General features: G+C 40.4%; 1 protein-coding gene across 5 annotated transcripts in view; it reads right to left on the bottom strand.

Moving 5' to 3' along the window:
• SNX25 (sorting nexin 25) overlaps positions 1 to 14,666 on the bottom strand; it is a 109,118-nt gene extending 94,452 nt beyond the window's left edge. For 2 of the 5 annotated variants that reach the window (XM_079141914.1, XM_079141916.1), the window contains exon 1: positions 13,860 to 14,664. In XM_079141914.1, the coding sequence (XP_078998040.1) occupies positions 13,860 to 14,282 (423 nt within the window). In that variant the 5' untranslated portion in view covers positions 14,283 to 14,664. Of the gene's footprint in view, positions 1 to 13,859 lie in introns of all 5 variants that reach the window. The other 3 variants (XM_079141915.1, XM_079141912.1, XM_079141913.1) reach the window with 3 other exon arrangements.
• Between the last annotated feature and the right edge of the window lie 3,999 nt (positions 14,667 to 18,665).

Here is an 18,665-nt window from a genome sequence, read left to right as displayed (position 1 = left end):
TCTCAAGTCTAAATTCCCTCCTTTTGTTCCTGAACACTGCTCTATCAATCAGCCCCTCTGGGGTTTTTAGGTCTCTCCTCTCTGCTTTGCAGTCTTTATCTTAACCTAGAAATGTACATCTCTCTCAACAAACAACAAAATCTATCCCATAACACACACACACACCACTCCATTCTCCAAATGCTGCCTTCTCTTTCCTCCTCTGCCAAGTTTCTAGAACACCAGGTCTATACTCTGTTTCCTCACCTCCCACTCACTCTTTAACCTACAGGATGTCATTTCTGTCCCAAGTCCACCCTCACCTCCCCAAACAAGTTGCCAAATCCAGGGGACACCTCCATCTTTGTTTTGAACCTCTCTGCTCTGACACTGTTGGCCATTTACTCCCTGCCTCTCTTTTGGCTCCTCTGGGTATTTCTGTCCGACTCAAGTCTCTGAATGTTTACTCTGTCACTTCTCAATGGACTGTTCCTCCTTTGTCTGCCCTGTGGCTCCCTACTTTTCAACCACTACATCCTCATTGTCCCTACAGTTTTAACTAACATGGGTATCCTAACTACCAACAGATCTACTTATTTAACCCTGGTGCCTCCCTAAAATTGCAGATCTGCATACCTAATTGCATGCTGGACTACCACAGGCATCTCAAAACCCACATGGTCCAAACATTCATGTCCCTAACTTCCACCACACCAAACCTATACAAATGGCACCATCCCCCAAGTCAAAACCTATAAAACTACAATTTCTCCTTCTTCCCTCAGTAAATGTTTATTGGGCAGAAATGAAGAGTATGAGAAAGCTGATTGATGGAAGGGCAATTGAATTGTACCTCTAACAACAAATAGAACTGAATGCATGAAAATGGGGACAAAGGGCTTCCTGTGGGTATATGCATGCCTACATGCCTATGCCACACAAAGATAAAATCAGGAACAGCAAGTAGTTAGCATGAAGAGAGAGTAGAGGTAGGCAAGGCTAACAGTGGAGGTTAGCTCTTCATGAAGACCTCCCGTGTGAGGTTAAGTATTCACTGCTTTGGCTCGGGAGTCTCCTTTCTTCTAAATGGCTGACCTAGGCCAGTCAGAAACTCTATTTCTCTAGACAAAATTTGTTAGGAATAGGCACTTGTCCAAACCTGGACAATAAGATATGAGAGGAACACTGCAGGGGCATTTCTAAGGATGTTTTTACTTGTTCAAAACATTTTTCTTATTTTTCTAATTGCTATCATCCTGTGTGGCTATGGTGCCTGAAACCAATGCACTCATCTAACCAACAGCACAAGAGTAACTTGACACACAGGGGAAGGCAGAGCGAAATGGCCCTGATGGCTGCACGTTCCCCACATGGAATTTACCCACCACCCTGAGCCTGTCTTGCCTCTGGGCTATGTGTTACTTCTTAAGATAATAAATCTCCTTATTGGTAAAAAATATTTTAAAAAAGAGAGAGGGGATACTGGGATCAATCATGGTTGGAAAGTACTAGATTAACAACATTTAAACAAGTGTCTTGATCATAGAATTTCTCAGAACCAATATAATAATGTACATTTTAAAACTTTAAGAATTTAGTTTTTTTCAAATTCATGTGACCACCATGTATTCCTCTGGTCCTTTCTCTTTCTTTTTGAGGAACACCTAAAAGCACCTACCAGAATTATTAATGGATCATTGTTTGGGAAACTGATTTTTTTTTTCCAGGGCAGGGGAACTGATGTTTTACCAGATGGGATCAAAATAGCATATGACTATTATTATATAGTATGGCAATGACAGAGTACTGTAGGCAGAGAAAAAGTGATCGGGGAATACAAAGAATCATGTCATTCTATGAAGTTCTACTCAGAAAGGCAGATATATTTCACACATTATATGTGAATACTAGTGAATTTTAAGAGGGATTCTGTGGTCTTGCCCAGATGGCAGTAGGAAAAAAAAAAATAGCCTGACTTGATTAGTAATGATTGTCATGAGCATAGAAGAGGCAGCTGTGTCATCATTCAAGTTCATTCTGTGACTGCAGTGACACTAATTTCTAAGTAGATTCAAAAACCAGCCTGCAAAGATTCCAGAGTTTTTTAAAACCTGAATCAGACCCAGCTAACTCCCTCCCATCCCAACACTGGGGATTGAATCCAGGAACCATGTACCACTCCACTACAACCTAGCCTTTTTTATTTTTTATTTTGAGACAGGGGTTTGCTAAGTTGCCCAGGCTGGACTCGAACTCAAGACACTCCTGCCTTAGCTTCCCAAGTCGCTGGGATTACCAGTGTGTGCCACTATACCTAGCCAGACTAACTTTTGACAATTAAAAATGTAAAGTGGTTAAGTGTATAGGTTACAGAGTAGGAGAGCCATGGGTCCAATTACAAGCTCTGCCACTTGTTAAATAATGTAAAATAATGTTAAATAATGTAGTATAGGCACATTATTTAACCTGAGTTTTTCCACATGTGAAATGAGAAAAACAGTCCATATCTCATATGGTAGAGGAGTAAAGGTTATATTGATTTGTATGTTAATGCATCATGTACCTACAAACTCCAAGTGCAATAAATATTTTAAAGTTTATTAATTGCTAAGGCACTCACTTCGTGACATTCACATTATGACTCCTGTTATACTTATATTTGTGAATTATATTCACCACCATGGATCAGGATAAAATAAACCAAGGCACAGAAACCAATTTCCTGAACTCATCAACAATGCCAATATAGGGAGTGGGGTTGTGGCTCAGTGGTAGAGTGCTTGCTTAGTATGTGTGAGGCACTGGGTTTGATTCTCAGCATGGCATATAAATAAATGAATAAAATAAAGGTCCATCAACATCTAAAAAATAAATAAATAAAATAAAAAATAATTAAAAATAATGCCAATATATACTATAAGCAAGTGGCAAAGAAGATTACAAAGCACTTGCCATTAAGAAGACATATAATCCAGGTGTGGTGGTGAATGCCTATAATCCCAGTAGCTCAAGAGGCTGAAGCAGAAGGATCACAAGTTCTAGGCCTATCCCAGCAACTTAGTAAGACCCCATCTCAAAATAAAAAATAGACAAATAAAAGGGCTGAGGATGTGGCTCTGTGGTTAAGGGCCCCTGGATTCAATCCCTGGTACCAAAAAAAAAAAAAAAAAAAAAGGAAAAAAGACCCTCTCAAAGATGGTCATGTCAAAAGAACTCAGGCTCAGGAGTCAACCTGAAAAGGTCCCCACTGGCCAAAGATAGCATAATAAGCTTCAAAAAAAGAACATAATTAGAATTTATTGAAACCTCAAATATATTGAAATCCATGAGTTTGGAATAATATTTTTTTTGACTCACACTAATTGGTCACCTTCAGAGGATGGCAGGAAATCAACTCATTATCTTGATAACTGGCAAAGTGAAAGAATCACGTATTTATCCAATTTTTTCTGTACGAACTGTGTAACCAAATAGTAAATGACAGAAAACATGTCTCCTTTTTTTAGTATTTATACTAATAACACTAAAAAATAGACATCAGAATTAAAATATCACCATTTTGTTTCACTTTAGAAGTTACTGGATCTAGGTATTAAGTAGTAACTGCTACTAATATCACAAAAAGAAAGACAAGATATTATCTGCCTCCTGATGAGGGAGCATTACCATCCAAAGTCCTGCCAAAGGAATCAAACATGAGTTTGATCAAGCCTCTGGACCCAGCTGTCAAAATGCAGGCTGTAGAGAGGAGAGGTACATGCTGAACTGTGTCCTTTATGACCTATCAGCAAAATCCATACTATGTAGGATATTTTATACCACAAACATTCCAAGTTCTTCAATAGATAAACAATTTATAAAAAGGACAGAGAGATGGAAACTTTTTTCAGTGGTCAAGACAAAACTTAATGTCCACAGATGCACATTTGGATGATAAAACTATAACATGCAAGGAAGAAAGTACTAGAGTCAAGTCATTCATCCACTAATCATTTAGTTTATGTGGTTTTCTGAATCTGAATTTTAAAATTTTATAATTAAAAAGTTTTTAAAAATTAAAGTGTAAAAGCTACCACTTAACATTTTCTGTATCCAAAGCACTTTATTCCACATTTTACAAAGATTATCACATTATTCCAAATAACCCTTACTACCTCTGTTTTTCAGATGAGGGGGAATGGGCTTAGAAATCTTAGGCAAGTTATCCTCATCACAGAGTATTAGGACGGAGCCAAGGTTCAAATCCAGAAAAATGACTCACTCCAAAATCATTCTTAGTGCCTATGTTCTACTGATTCAATCACTTATTCATTTACTCAAGAAACATTTATTGCTCATCTAGTAAATCACCTAAGTGTTAAGATACAGAAGGGCATTTCTGCCTGCATGGAATTCAAGGGTTAAAAGGGTTAATGAAAAAGGGCAAGGATCTAAAACGGCAATTGTGATAAGTACAATGAAGAAGTAGTAGTTAGTACCACAAAACATATAAAGTTGGAAGACAGAGAAAGCTTCTCTGCCAATGTGATGACTGAGATCTGAAGGAAGAGGAGAGAGGTTAATAAGTAAAAGGGACAAAGAGTGAAGCACTAGACACAGAGGCAACCACACATGAAGTTCCTACAGACAGAGGGAGCTTGGCACTGCAAGGTCTAAGGACATGGCATGAGGAGAGAGGGTAATTATGACAGAAGATTAGGGTACAAGGCTTGGAAGAACATCAGGACACTACTGAGGGATTTTAATTAACATGTTCATGAAGAGGGATATGACTAGGCTTGCATTTTTAAAAGAATAAATTAAAAGTTGAGCTCATAATCATCTAGGTGGGCCATGATGTTAGCTGGGACCAAGTAAGAGAGCTGGAAAGAAGCAGATGGATGCAAGGTACTCAAGAGGTAAGAAGACAGGACTTGATGATGTAGTGCTTACAGGTATGAGGAGGAGATGTTGGAAGGACTCCTAGGCTTCAGGCTGTGGGACATAACTTCCAGAGGTGCCACTCACTGCCACAGAGAAAAGGCAAATGGAGACATGATCACAAGATGTTTTAGACTTGAATTTCAGGTACCACTGGGACCGCCTCATGGACGTGTCAAGTTAAGCAGTTAAATCTGAGGAATAATCCTCAAAGTCTTCAGTGTAGAGATGGCTATTGAAGGGGGGTCAACATGAGACTACCTAAGAAAGGAAGAATCAAAAAATGAGACCTCGAGAATGACCAAGATTAAAATTTGGAAAACAAACCAACCTTCTCAGCTATCTACAGGTCAAAATCTCAGAAAGGTATACTGAAATGGAATAGAAAAATTAATAAGTCTGCATCAGAAAAAACACATGGAAATTTCTGGAATACTGAAGATATTAATTTCATATCTAACAAGTTGGCAAATCCTGCATGCAGCCCTCAGGCTTATATTTCTATGTGTTGATTTGTATAAGAAGAAGAGGTGGTTTGTAAGCAAAGGCTTAGGTTAGAGAGTAGAAACCAGAGGGTCCTAGCTTGATCCTAGGGGCTATTCTAGGTCAGATGGAGAGAAGGCCAGGAAAAAAAGAAGGAAGAAGAAAAAGAAGAAAGAAGAAGGAGTACAGGGAGAGAGGAGAATCTGTCTTCACAGAAGGTGTAAACAGAGTCATAAGTTCCTTAGCTTCCACAAGGTTAAAAAAAATTTTTTTTAAACCTGTCTGAGGGAGAAAACCAGCAATACTGCAAGCTTCTATAAAATATATAATACGGTTTTGATTCAAGATAAACAAAAGGAGCAAGCATTCATGAATGTACAGCTCTGGGGATGGAGCCAGTGGTACTCCAACGGGCAACACACTATTTTACACACTGGCTAGTAGTGGCACAGTACAGAAGTCTCCCTCAAAAACTTTGCAGGCACCAAGAATGGAAGAATCTAAGTGAGCTTAAGAGTACTGCAAAATGATGGGATTCTTATGAGCAGAGAGGAGCAAACACCTAAGCACTTTTAGTTACTGCTATTACATAAACTCATTCATACATTCAGGTGAGTGAGAACTACAGACATTTAGATAATTTTAGCAATGAATATTTGTAAACTAATTTCCCAAACAGTGTATTTGTTATGGCTTAGATATTGAGTTTCTCCCAAAAGCTCATGTGTGAGCCAATGAAAGGTTTATAGGTAAAATGACTGGGAGCCTTAACCCAATCAGGGAATTAATCCCTTGATAAGGATTAACTGAGTGGTAACTGAAGGCAGGTAGGATGTTGGAGGAAGTAGGTCATTGGGGGTATTTGGGGTTTGTATTTTGTATCTGGCAAGTGGAGTGTCTCTCTCCTTCTCTCTCTCTCTCTCTCTCTCTCTCTCTCTGCTTGGGCCCTGCCTCACTGGAGCCCTGAGAAATGGAGAGAGTTCTATGAGACCTCTGAAACTGTGACCCCCCAAAATAAACTTTTCCTCCTCTAAACAGTTCACTAAAAGTTCACTAAAACGGTATTCAATGCTAAAATAAAAAGCTTATTAAATGGATCCCAGTAGACTAAACAAGTTCATGTGTCTTATCCACTAAAAAGGACAATTCCTCCTTTCTTCCTTGACCTCAAAGGCATTTTACTTTGAGTTACTGTATTAATTTCTCTTTACATCCGGCTTGTGGCTATTCATACATGGAATCCCAGGCTAACAGAGATACCAGGACTAGCCAGCGTCTGGAGTATCTAGTAAGTGCTGGCTAGCTCCAGCGTCAGAGCAGGCATACCTTAAACTCCTAACTACTTTATCCCAAAGCAGTGTGTGAGTTGAGAAGCCCACCAAAACACATCCAAACCCACTGGGTTTTCTGGAAAGCACCACTGTGTTTGGAGAAACTACAGAAGCACACATCCCAAAACAGGGTGAGGCTTGGTCCTAAATCCTTGCCCTCAAGTATCCAGGAGAATTTCAGAGAAAGGCTGAAAACTAACATGTCTTTCCATTCAACCAATCGATCCTAGCTTGGAAGTTAACCCAATAGAGAAGGGTAAAAATTCAAATTCTACATTTATGTTTTTTTTTTCTTCCACAAGTAAAGCTGTAATTCAAAACAAAACAAAACAAAAAAACAAGTTTGGACACAATCACTTGAATACTAACAGCCTCCCATAGACACTGTTCTCTGCAGCCTGAACTCTCAGCAGCAAATCTGCTGAGTCACCTTTTTAGTAAAACTGTGCACCATTTCTGACTTCAAGGAAGCATACATTTTAGGAAATCTAGGGCACTTCCTACCCCAAAATGATATACTTGGAAAATAAAACCTAAAATATTTTTAAGCAGGCAACATCAATCACCAGTATGATGTCATAGTATGCTCCCCTCGAAAAGCAGTTTAAGAATCAAGAGTTAAAAATAACCCCCTGGGAATGACCAGAATTAAGAAGGCTCAAAGGAGAACATTCAAGTTTCAAGGCTTTATTTAGTCTTCGAATTTGTATTTCAAGTGTGACCCTCTGGTTTGGGTATGAACGTATGGTTTAAAAGGAATATAAGGCTACTCTTTACGTCACAAAAGAGATGTCTCTGAAGAAGGATCTGAGGAGTTCCCAGAGAGGAAAGGAAACTTCACTCAAAATCAGTGGGGATTAGCAGGGAGTTACCTGACAGAAAAGAATTTCAGCAATCCAGTTAAAGGAATAGATGGGGGTTTATTTAGGAAAACAGATCTATATTCAAGGGAGAATGGTGGCAATCTCAAGAGAGAGATACTTTGGGGTAAAGCAAGGAATTCACATTTTAAAGTTTATCTCCAGAGGCAGAAACAGCAACCAGTTGGTGTGGAGTGTTAATATTTATAGCATTCCTCAGAAGTTCTCCTGAATACCCTTGACTAGAGGTGGATCCAGAGTGGAGCTACATAATTTCTCACCAGTTTTTCCTGCCCTTCCGCCTTACCCTCATGTTACAAGGGCCTGTCACTCTGGAGTAGCAATTGTTTATAGGTGCTTTCTGCTTTTCAATGGTTCATGAGCACTCCCTTTGAGATTCGTATCTCTCCCTTTATTCCCAAATGCCTATCTCATTGAAAACACTCTTGAGACTTTCTGTAATGGTAACCAATGATATCTAACATCAAAGAAAAATCTCACTCTTAAAATTTATTCCTCTAGTCTCCATTCACACAGGTTCATTACCTTTCACTTTTGATCACTATGGCTACATCGTATTTCCCCTTTCAAGTCCAGAAGAATCACATTTCCATTTAACATTTCTAAAGCTGAGCTCGGATGCTATCACTCCTGTACTCAGAAAATGTCAACAGCTACCATGCCCACAGACTAAAATCCAGAGCTACTCTCTCTCCCATTTGAAGACTTCCACAACCTGGCCAAAACTTCCTTTCCAATCCCAGTTTCTGTGACTCATCTCATAGTCACACTAGCAACTCAAATCTCAAATGGTACATGTACTTTGTCTCTAAACAGTTTTCCGGATTCTTTTAACAAATTAAAAAAAATACATATTGCTTTTCCTTTAGACAGTTTTGCCAAATTCAAATACACACTTGCCTCATTTCCTAGGATACATTTGCTTCATTTGATTGGTTATTTTTTTATGTTCCATGTATTCTATCTTCCTTTTGAAGTTATCACTATTCATATATAACTGTGTCTTACTGTTAGTTGTCTTAAATTCCCCAACCTTAACGAAGAGTTTATTCCTAACAGAAAGCAGTGAAAATTAATAACTTCCTTTTATGTGTAATCACTGTTGATAAATCAAGAGATGATAGGTGCCCCAATTCTCAGGAGGCTGACGCAGGAAGCTCACAAGTTCAAGGCCAACCACAGCAATTTAGGGAGACTGTTTCAAAACAACAAAAAAAAAGCGCTGGGGAGTGGGTGCAGCTTACTAGTACAGCATCCCTGGGTTCAACCCAGTACTGAAAAAATAATAGATACTAAAAACTTCTTTTTGAATACATATTTGTATTTGCTTGTATATGCATAAAATATACCTGGAAGAAAAATCAATTATTAATAGTGGCTGCCTGTAGGGAAGGGAAATTTTTTTTAAATTGTTTACCTTTCTAAATGCTTTGATTTTATTAATCATGTGATTGTACAACCTATAAAAATTAAAATATGCATAGTATGAATTTTAAGTACAACGTCCCTTATGCCACAAAGAATTAGGAAGAATCCTATGACTTAAGGGATTTTCTACACACCATATTCCTCAAAAAAAAAAACCATTTTTCTCATTGGTCACCACACTTAAATCCTCTAGTTAAAATGCTAACAAATATTCTGAAGACAGTAAATATATTGTGCCATTATCCATTATCAAATTATTGAAGATTAGCTTAGCATATTAGCATAAAAAAGGAAAGCCACAAAGAGGCTATGTATAGTCTCCCTAATTCCTGTTTCTCTTCCTTTTCCCCTCAAGTAACTAAATTAAGTTTGTTTTACTCAAAGAACATTTGTATTAGTAAAAGAACCCATTTAGGAATTCTAGAAGTCTAACCCAGGCCAACTAGAGCAGTTGATTGCTGTGTGAATGTTTTTACTGTCTTTGTAAACATCTGCCTTCCAAGGTTCTCTATCATTCTGATCTACTCAGACTAAGAGGGCAGGGACAGGGGATATTCTTGTTCATGTCTGAATCCTCCTCAACTCCACAAACCATAATAACATGCACTTATTAAAAAAATAATAATTATTAAAGCTTTTAACGCTTCCATTAGCAAGACTCTAGCCCTACCCTAGGAAACTGGTTGAAATTTCAAATCTAAAACTGTCCGCTGGGAACTTCAATTTGTTCACATCAAAATCTATCTACTGAGAGTATACTATGTGCGCGGCACTGACACTCAGAAACTAACTAGGCAAAAAATTAGCTAACAAGTTCAGAACATGAGATGTGTAGCAGACATTCAGTAAAAGGTTATTAATTATATTTGATGAACTTCTTAAATTCTTCTATCTGGCTGAACTTGGAAGTCTTTCATTAATGTTTTCCTCACATACCCACACCAAAGCCTGTATACACTTCCTACCACTTGGTCTTGTCTTCCACCATGGAAGTTTCCTGAATACTACTAATCACTCAACTTTTGTGGATGTTCTTGTATCAGCCTTCAAAACTCATTAATTAATTGCTTATTTATTTTGAACTTAAGAGGTATAAGTCAGGAAGTATCTAGAGTAAAAATGTTAAGTTTGAGAAACTAATATGCTATATAGCTTGATTTAATTATTTAACATATTCATAAATCAGATCACCTTTTTACCTTAAAAATAAACACAACCGTAAACTGCCAATTTATAATAATTTTAGTAGATAATAAAGTATCTACTAAACTGTGTCAAAGAAAAAAGTCCATAGATTAAGTAGCAGAAAACTTGTCTAAGAAGTTATTCTCTCTTACCTTCCTATCATGGAAATCTAAGAAATATTTCCCTCTTTTCTGTTATAAGATGTACTTTGAATTGCTGGTCTCATAATGATAATAAGTTCCTAAACCATTAATTCATACTTGTCCTATTTCTCTTGCTCTTGCTTTGGTGAGATCAGAAGCTAGGGTCAAGTAACTGTGGCTAGTGAATCTGATGTCAGACCCAAGCAAGTTAACTGGCTTGTAGAATACCAAATACAAACTTGGACTAGGAACATTGCACTATGATGACCCACTCTGCAAAGTTGGGATAACATCTGTTATGCTAGGAGCTGGCCAGCAACAGAGCATCACGGATCCAAACAAAGTCCAAGTTTTTCTTAAGTTGGGCCCAGATATCAACAGTCAAGACTTTAAGTCAACCTTCCTGACCTTACACAAAAGCTTCACTATTACCTGAAAATTCCATTTGGGATGCAATTTCTATCTGGGAGAAAAGCTGTTTTAATTACTTTAACCAATAGTGGTTCCCATCTAAGTAAATTTAATTCATGGGAGATGTCTGATACTGGATTAAATGGAGGAGAAAAGCATTAGGTTAGTAACCACAAACAGATCAAATTTTTTTTTTTCATTATCATCAGCAAACATTTGAGGAGCCCTGAGCTCCTACTAGGTGTAAGGAATAACAAAAGATGTCAACTATAGGTCCTTACTTCTTGGGGTTTACAATTAATAACAATATGGTAAAGCATTCAAACACCTCTAGACATGAAAACACTTTTTCCCTTTCAGTTTAGATTTCTCTAGTTACCTGCTTTTAACAGTATATGTGTTTTCTTCTATTGAAAGAAGCCAAGAAGGAAAAAAAGGTGGGGGGGTATGGGTACATAAAAGGATGGATCCCAGTGTCTGCATATCTAGCTCAGATTGGAAAAATTCAACATGTATAAGAATAAAAGAGGATTTTTTTCTTCATGCAGAATCCAGATTTCTGTAGTAGTCACTGTTATTCTAAGAAGCTCCATTTGGTTCACTGCTAAACAGCCTCCCCCTCCACATATGTTAAATGACCTGTGTGGTCCAGCTCCTACCCCCACATAACTGACAGATATCTTATACTACACCACATGGTTATGCTTCCCATCCTTCCATTCATAAAGAAGAGAACATTTTTAAAAAGCACAAGTTACTGCAAATAGAGCAAACTACAGGCTCGAGTAACTAGTCCCAGCACCGCAAAGAAAACAATTTCATGGGAATAACATGTATTTCAATTCTCGGTAATATACAACTTTGAAAGTATTTTCCTAATTGCTTATTTTCTTACTTAAAGCTATTATAGGAATTCAAGTTCATAAAGAATGCTCAATAATCACTTTCCTTAGATTATACTTCCCTTCACTATTATCTGAAATCTTGGGGTGATTGATATACAAGAGAGACTATACATGTTGTTTCATTTTCTGTTACCTGCAAAGTACTCTTTTCAAAATTCTATGAAACCATCTTTCTAGATGATAATCCAAATTTTACCTACATAGAGGTGCAAGTGAGCTGTGAAATGTGGAAGAATGTGTTTTGCAGGAAATAGTGGTAATTTACAACACCAGGCTTCCAGACCCTCAGAGGTGGCCCACAATACCATGATTTTGACCCTGATCTCACCATTTAAATTTCATTCTCCACAGTACTAGTCACTCTTAATCACTTATCTCTTAATCATATGTGTGTATGTATGTGTGTGTGTGTGCATTTGGAGGGGATGGGGGAACCAGGGATTGAACCCAGAGATGCTCAACCACTAAGCCTGATCCCAAGCCCTATGTTTATTTTGAGATAGGGTCTAAGTTGCTGAGGCTGGCTTTCAACTTTCCATCTTCCTGCCTCAGTGAGCTGCTGGGTTTACAGGTGAGTGCCTGGCCTTCTTTTATTTATTTATTTATTTTATTTTTTAGTTGTCAACGGATCTTTTATTTATTTTATTTTATTTTATATGCAATACTGAGGATCAAACCCAGGGTCTCACACATGCCAGGCAAGTGCTCTACCACTGAGCCACAACTCTAGCCCCAGTGCCTGGCTTCTTAGCCGCATTTTATTTAATAAGCATTTATCTTTACCCTAAAATATCTATTTATAGTCTGGCCCTTCACAGGAATATAACTTCCAGAGAGAATAACTTTTCTGTGTCTTGTCAGTTCAACCCCAGCTTCCAGAATACAGTAGAATTTGGTTCCTAGGAGATGCTCAATAAATATGTACTGAATGAATTATAACTTCTCACACTATTCTAGCAAGAACTGAGACATCTTTTACAGATCTATAAATGAGCTTGGGATCCTTCTTATCAGTGTAGGAAAAAAAAGCAAAAGGAAAACATTATCTTTTCACCAACTCTTGCTACATTATAAATGAAAAACTGGACAGCTAAGTGAAGATTTTTAAGAGAAATAACCATTACCGATTTGAGGGACTACTTATGTAACCAAGAGTCTCCTACTCCTTACTACACCCAGTTGATTATCAATCGGAGGAAGGATATCTGATGCCTTCTTTGCCTCCAAATCGTCAGTCATTACTCCAGCACATCACTCTGACCGACATAGACTCTGGGGAGAGTCATTTTGGAGGAGTGTGCGATGCTTTTTTACATATGAGTAAGCAGGTCATGTTATCAGTAAATGCAAACCCTGGGGATGTTGGTCACTCTAACAAACATTCTTATGAAATTGAGCCACTGCCATTTCACTGACCCCAAAGTGCTTGAGCAATTTCAGTTAAATGATGGTATCATTCAGTCAAGCAGTGAACATCAAGCTACAATAGAATACGGTTCCTTTCAAGGGATTATAAAAAGATAAGAGGTGAGTAAAGTAGTGGGCTTGGCACTCAAGAAAATCTCACTTAAAATACAGTTCTTTGCCACCCTAATCATAGCTCCAAGGTCCCAGACGTGGCTCGGATAACTTGCCTTTCTTTGCAAACTACAGTGATTTCTGCCGTCCGGTTCCTAGTTATCAACATGGTGGAAGACAGGACCGAGTGGTAGGAAGTGTGTACAGGCTCTGGTGTGAGGTATTAGGTGGGTGACCTAACCAAGTTTCCTCACCTGGCAATGGCTGTAAAGCTGCCTCCCAACAAAATCGGTTCCCAGACCCAAACTGGATCGCCAGTGCTGAGTGCGGTGCCTGAGGCACAGTGAGACGGTACAGGTTCTCCCGGAACACGCCGACTCCCCAGCTGCACGGCTTGCCTGCTCGGCGATCGCGGTGACAGGATGGCGGAGGGGTGGCTACAGAGCCTACCTAGTGCCCTGCCTCTGCCCACACCCACGGAGCCTGGAGCCGCCTCGCGTGGGCCCACACACCTCGCCCGTTCCTCTCGCGTCTCCAGCTACAGGCAGGGGCCCGGGGCGGGCGAGGAGGGCCACGCCGCGGCCCGCGGGGTCTCGCAGAGCGGGAGGCTCGCACCGGAAGCGGGAGAGCGGGCCGAGGCCGCGGGCGCGCGAGGCAGCGGAGAGGGGTACTCACCCGCAGCGGGCAGCCGGCGGCAGCGGCCAGCCGGCTCCAGGCGGCGACGAAGTCGGGCGGCGGGGCGCGAGGGCTCCGGCAGACGAGGGCGAAGAGGGTCCCCAGCAGGAAGGCGGCCGCGGCGCAGCTCAGGTACAGGCTGAGCCGGAGCAGGACGGTGCACGGCCCGGCGCCTCCCGCCGCCTCCCAGCAGCCGGGCCCCAAGAAGGAGAGCGCCACGGCGGCGAATGCGGCCACGGCCACCGGCACCCGCCAGCAACCGCCGCCCGGACCCCTGGGCGCCGCCGCCGCCGCCGCCTCGGCGTTCTCCAGCAACTCTGGCCGCTGCCCGCCAGCGAAGCCCGGGGCAGGATGGCCGCCGGCGCCTGCGGCCGGCGCGGGGCTGAGGCCGGCGCTGCTGCTGTCGGTGGCATCGGGGTGCATGCTGCTTCCAGTGCCGCTAAGGACAGGCACATCTCCTGCCCCGCTGTCCCTCGGCGCTGCCCTGGACGGTGGCCTCTGCGCGGCGCCTCCCCGCCTCGCCGTTCCCGCCGCCGCTCCGGAGGCTGGGGGAGCGGGTTCTCATGCCCTAGCCGGCGGCCCTCCGAGGGAACGGCTCCAACAGACTCTGCCGAGCCCCTCCCAGCGGTCCCTCAGCGCCGCCAGCCGGCGCCGGGCCCGCAGCTGCCGGGCCGGACGCGCCCAGGTAGCGGGACCGTGTTGTGACTGAAGCCTGCGATGCCTGACGCGGGGCGGGGGCGGGGACGGCCCCGGAGTGCGTGCCAGGATGGGGCGGAGGGCCACTGCGGCCAGAGTGACAGCTGGGAGGTGCCGGCCACCCACCCGCTGTGCGGGGGCGGGGTCCGGCAGGCCGCTGCCCCTCGGGGGGAGGTGGCGACCAATCGCAGCGAACCCTGCTCTTTCCCGCGCTCCCCCTCTTCACTCCCCCATGATACCGTCTGTTGATGGAAAATTTTGCTGCAGGTGTCGGGTGCCTTTTTAATTCTCTAACTCAGGTAGGTGATCCCACAATTCCGCCCTCTGATCATCACCTACAAATAACCTCCTAACTGTTCTTACAGCTCCCCCCAAATGTCTGCCTTGTTTTCACCCGCTCTTTAAACAGAAACCATTTCTGTTCCTCACTTGTAGCAATTTTCCACTAACAAACCCCTCCATCCCACTCTGCTGTCTTAGGTAAGGAATCAGGCAAATGTGGAGTAAAGGAAACCTGCGGTACCTACTTATGGAAAGGCCGAAGAAATCTGCCTGGTTGCTAAAGGGGTGTACACAGCTGCCATAATTAGTTTAGCTCCAATTCTATTTTTATTGCCAACTGTTCAGTGCAAATGTTGTTACCCACAAAAACGAGTGGTCCAAATAATTTTTATATTACATACTTGCCTCTTCTATCATGGTCCCACCCGGTAGTATACACATGATGCTTTCTGAGACTACGGACGCCAATAGGCTACACAAACCCAGGTGATTACAGTAGTGCTAAAACCAATAAAGTAACATGTATCTTTGCTGGACAATGGAAATAAGAGAATACTGAAGAGATTATTTTAAAAGTACGAAAGAGTAGGAGAGCAAATCAAGGATGGAAAGAGGACGGGAAGAAGAGGCATTTTAGAGAAGGGTGAGAAATAAAGATAAGGATATGGAAAACGTTTAAGGGCATGAGCCTAGGAACTCTCTCCATGCCACTTTAATGAATAATTTAATTATTTTAAAACTTCTATTGTTTTCCAATAAATGGATTTACATTCAGCTTTCCTTACAGCATATAATAAAAATAAGGATTAAAATGTATTTTCAGATACAGTGATTATACTGTTTTTCTATAAGTAATCATTCCATTTGTGAATAAGTATCACTGTGTTATATCAATAAAGGAAAAATTCAGCACTCAACATTATTTATAAATAAGCTAAAATATTTAGTGGATATTCTTTTTAAATGAAGCATTATCCAAGAAGTTATTAAAAAGACACTGGTGTCCATAGACAAGTATAGTTTACCTAGGTATTCATTCCATGTCTTCATAATAAATTTCTTTGGAATGGCACATGGATTTCAAATAGAAAATGAAGTAAGTTCTAAAAATAATCTCTGATGGTTAAGCAAAATTGTATGCAAGTGAGTTATTTTACGTATCTATATAAAAACAAATTCACATTTTTCATTTTTGTAAAACTTTTTTGTTTTTGATACTAATTGCTGTTCATGGAGAGCTTCATTCTCTCTTATACCTCCTCAGAAAAAAATTAAGAGCAAGTACTTCATGCCAATTGTGGCTTTGCCATGCCAAGGTGATGACATCAAAAAAAGTAACTAGCCAGGCACAGTGACCCATGCCTGTAATCCCTATGACTCAGGAGGCTGAGGCAGGAAGATCACCAATTCTAGGCCAGCCTCAGCAACTAAACAAGACCCTAAGCACCTTAGTGAAACCCTGTTTTAAAACAAAAAAATAAAAATAAAAAAGAGTTGGGGATGTGGCTCAGTGGTTAAACATCCCTGGGTTCAATCCTTGGTGCCAAAAACAAAAATACAACCAAAAACTATCTTTCATAATCTGTCCTTTTTTAAAAAATAAAAGCAGTATAATTATTTTGAATAAGCTCTTTGGCCTCTAAAATAGTTAATATTTATACATTGGAGAGTCTCAAAGTGTACCTTACAAATTCAAATTATTTCATATAAAGACTGGTAGCTTATTACCAATAATTATATCAATATTTAAGCAAGGACTGTATGAAGATATTTTGTTTTCCAATATAAATCCATAGTTCACAATGATAGTTACTAACTGAACACTTACTGTGTACCAGATTCTATTCTAAGCATTAGACATACTTCATTTCATATAACAATCCTGATAGAGATTATCTTCATCTACACATGGGGAAATTGAAGCGCAGGATGTAAATTAACTTGTTCAACATCACAGAGCCAATAAATAGAGCTAGGATTCACTTCAAAATTTGTACATTTAACCACTATACGTAGTACTTCTTAAAAACTGTGAATTAGTCATCTCATGATACAGGAAAACAGGAAAAAAAAAAAAAAGGGTTGAAATACATGAGCCTAAGACCTGTATTACATGTTTAAAGGTGTTTAATTGTGTTGTTTTGTGAGAATAATCATCACCTTAGCTAGCCCTGACAAGAGCCAAGTTACTATAATTTGAGTCAGTAAAGGGGAAACTGGCAGACATTTACTGAAAGCCCAGGTCTGTAACTCATGATGATCTTTCTAACACATGAGTACATTTTCCCTAAGAGTAATATGTAAACCCATGGTCAGAAAACGGACTCAAGACATACTGTATATTACTGCTAAGTCAGCACTTACCCTTAGCAGATAGTAGATAGACCTCTACACTGTACAGGGTTTGAAGAACACTGAAAGGTGAGGCAAGATAAGGGGTGTGTTAGTCAGCTTTTCATTACTGTGACCAAAATACCTGACAAGAACAACTTATTTTGGTTCATGTGTTTAGACCATGGTCTGCGGATTTCATTGCTCTAGGCCTGAGATGGGTCAAAACGTTGTGGCAGAAGTGGGTGGTAGAAGAAAACTGCTCAGTTCATGGCAGCCAAGAAAGCAGAGAGGAGCCAGCGACAAGATGTATAATCTCCAAGGGGACTCCCCCAGTGACCCACTTCCTCCATCTATCCCACCTGCCTCGAGTTACCGCCCCTTAATACATTTGATTAATAATTTGAGTGGATAAATCCACTGATTAGGTCATATATCTCATAATCTAATCATTTCACCTCTAAACATCACTACAATGCTCTTGGGCGGGGGGGGGGGGGGGGGGAACCTCATAATCAGCCCATAACAAGAGGACATAAGAGAATACCTAGGATCAGAAGGTACTAAAGAGGAGGAGGTCCTAAAACAGGGGTTTTTGTTTGTTGGTTGGTTTGGTTTGGTTTGGTTTGAAACTAGAGATTGAACCCAGGGGTGCTTAAATCACTGAGCCACATCCCCAGCCCTTTATATTTTTTGTTTTGAGACAGAGTCTCACTAAGTTGCTTAGGGTCTTACTAGTTACTGAGGTTGGCTTTGGAATTTGAGATACTCCTGCCTCAGCCTCCTGAGTCACTAGGATTATAGGCATGAACCACTGCACCTGTAAATCAGGTCTTAAATTATCATCTAGGTATTCCTTCCAGTAGTTAATGTTGAGTTCTAACAGTTATAAGGGATAAGAAGGGTTACTTTATTTGTAGTCCTTATTGCTGATGAATATTGACAAGCCTGTTAAATGTGCCATAAGGTTGCCTTAACTGTTCTCTTATCTAAGATGGGAAGCATCTGCCTTAACACGTACGGATAAAATTAATAAGGGAATATTTGACAATTTTTAATGCTAGACAATGTAAGCAGGTAGATCTTTAAGTGTGTGTTGCATCTTTCCCTTCACTATTGGTTTGTTTCTCCTTAAGTCACTTGGCCCCTCTTAGAGGTAATCACAGGGTTGGAGAGAAAACCCCAATGTTTGTTTGTCCTTGGACATTTTAGGGAAATTGTGAATAAAGACATTGACACAAGTTCAGAAACCTAGATAGCATTCTAGTTTCTTCTACCGATTCACTGTAAGACCATAACAAGTCAGTTAGCCTTTTTCTTATAACCTCTAAAACAAAAAGTGATTTGTGGAAAATATGAGAGAGAAGAAATTTATTGCCAAACTTCAAAAAAATCATAAAATGCAATAAAAGCAAATAGTAGACCTCTAAACCTTGAAGGAAACATACTATAGTATTGCTTATAGGAAAATAAATCTCTGAATGTAACTTTAAAATA

Source organism: Sciurus vulgaris (assembly GCF_902686455.1).
Source record: "Sciurus vulgaris genome assembly, chromosome: 5".
Classification (NCBI taxonomy): domain Eukaryota; kingdom Metazoa; phylum Chordata; class Mammalia; order Rodentia; family Sciuridae; genus Sciurus; species Sciurus vulgaris.
The sequence above is the reverse complement of the archived record's forward strand: the minus strand, read 5'-3'. Positions and strand labels throughout refer to the sequence as shown.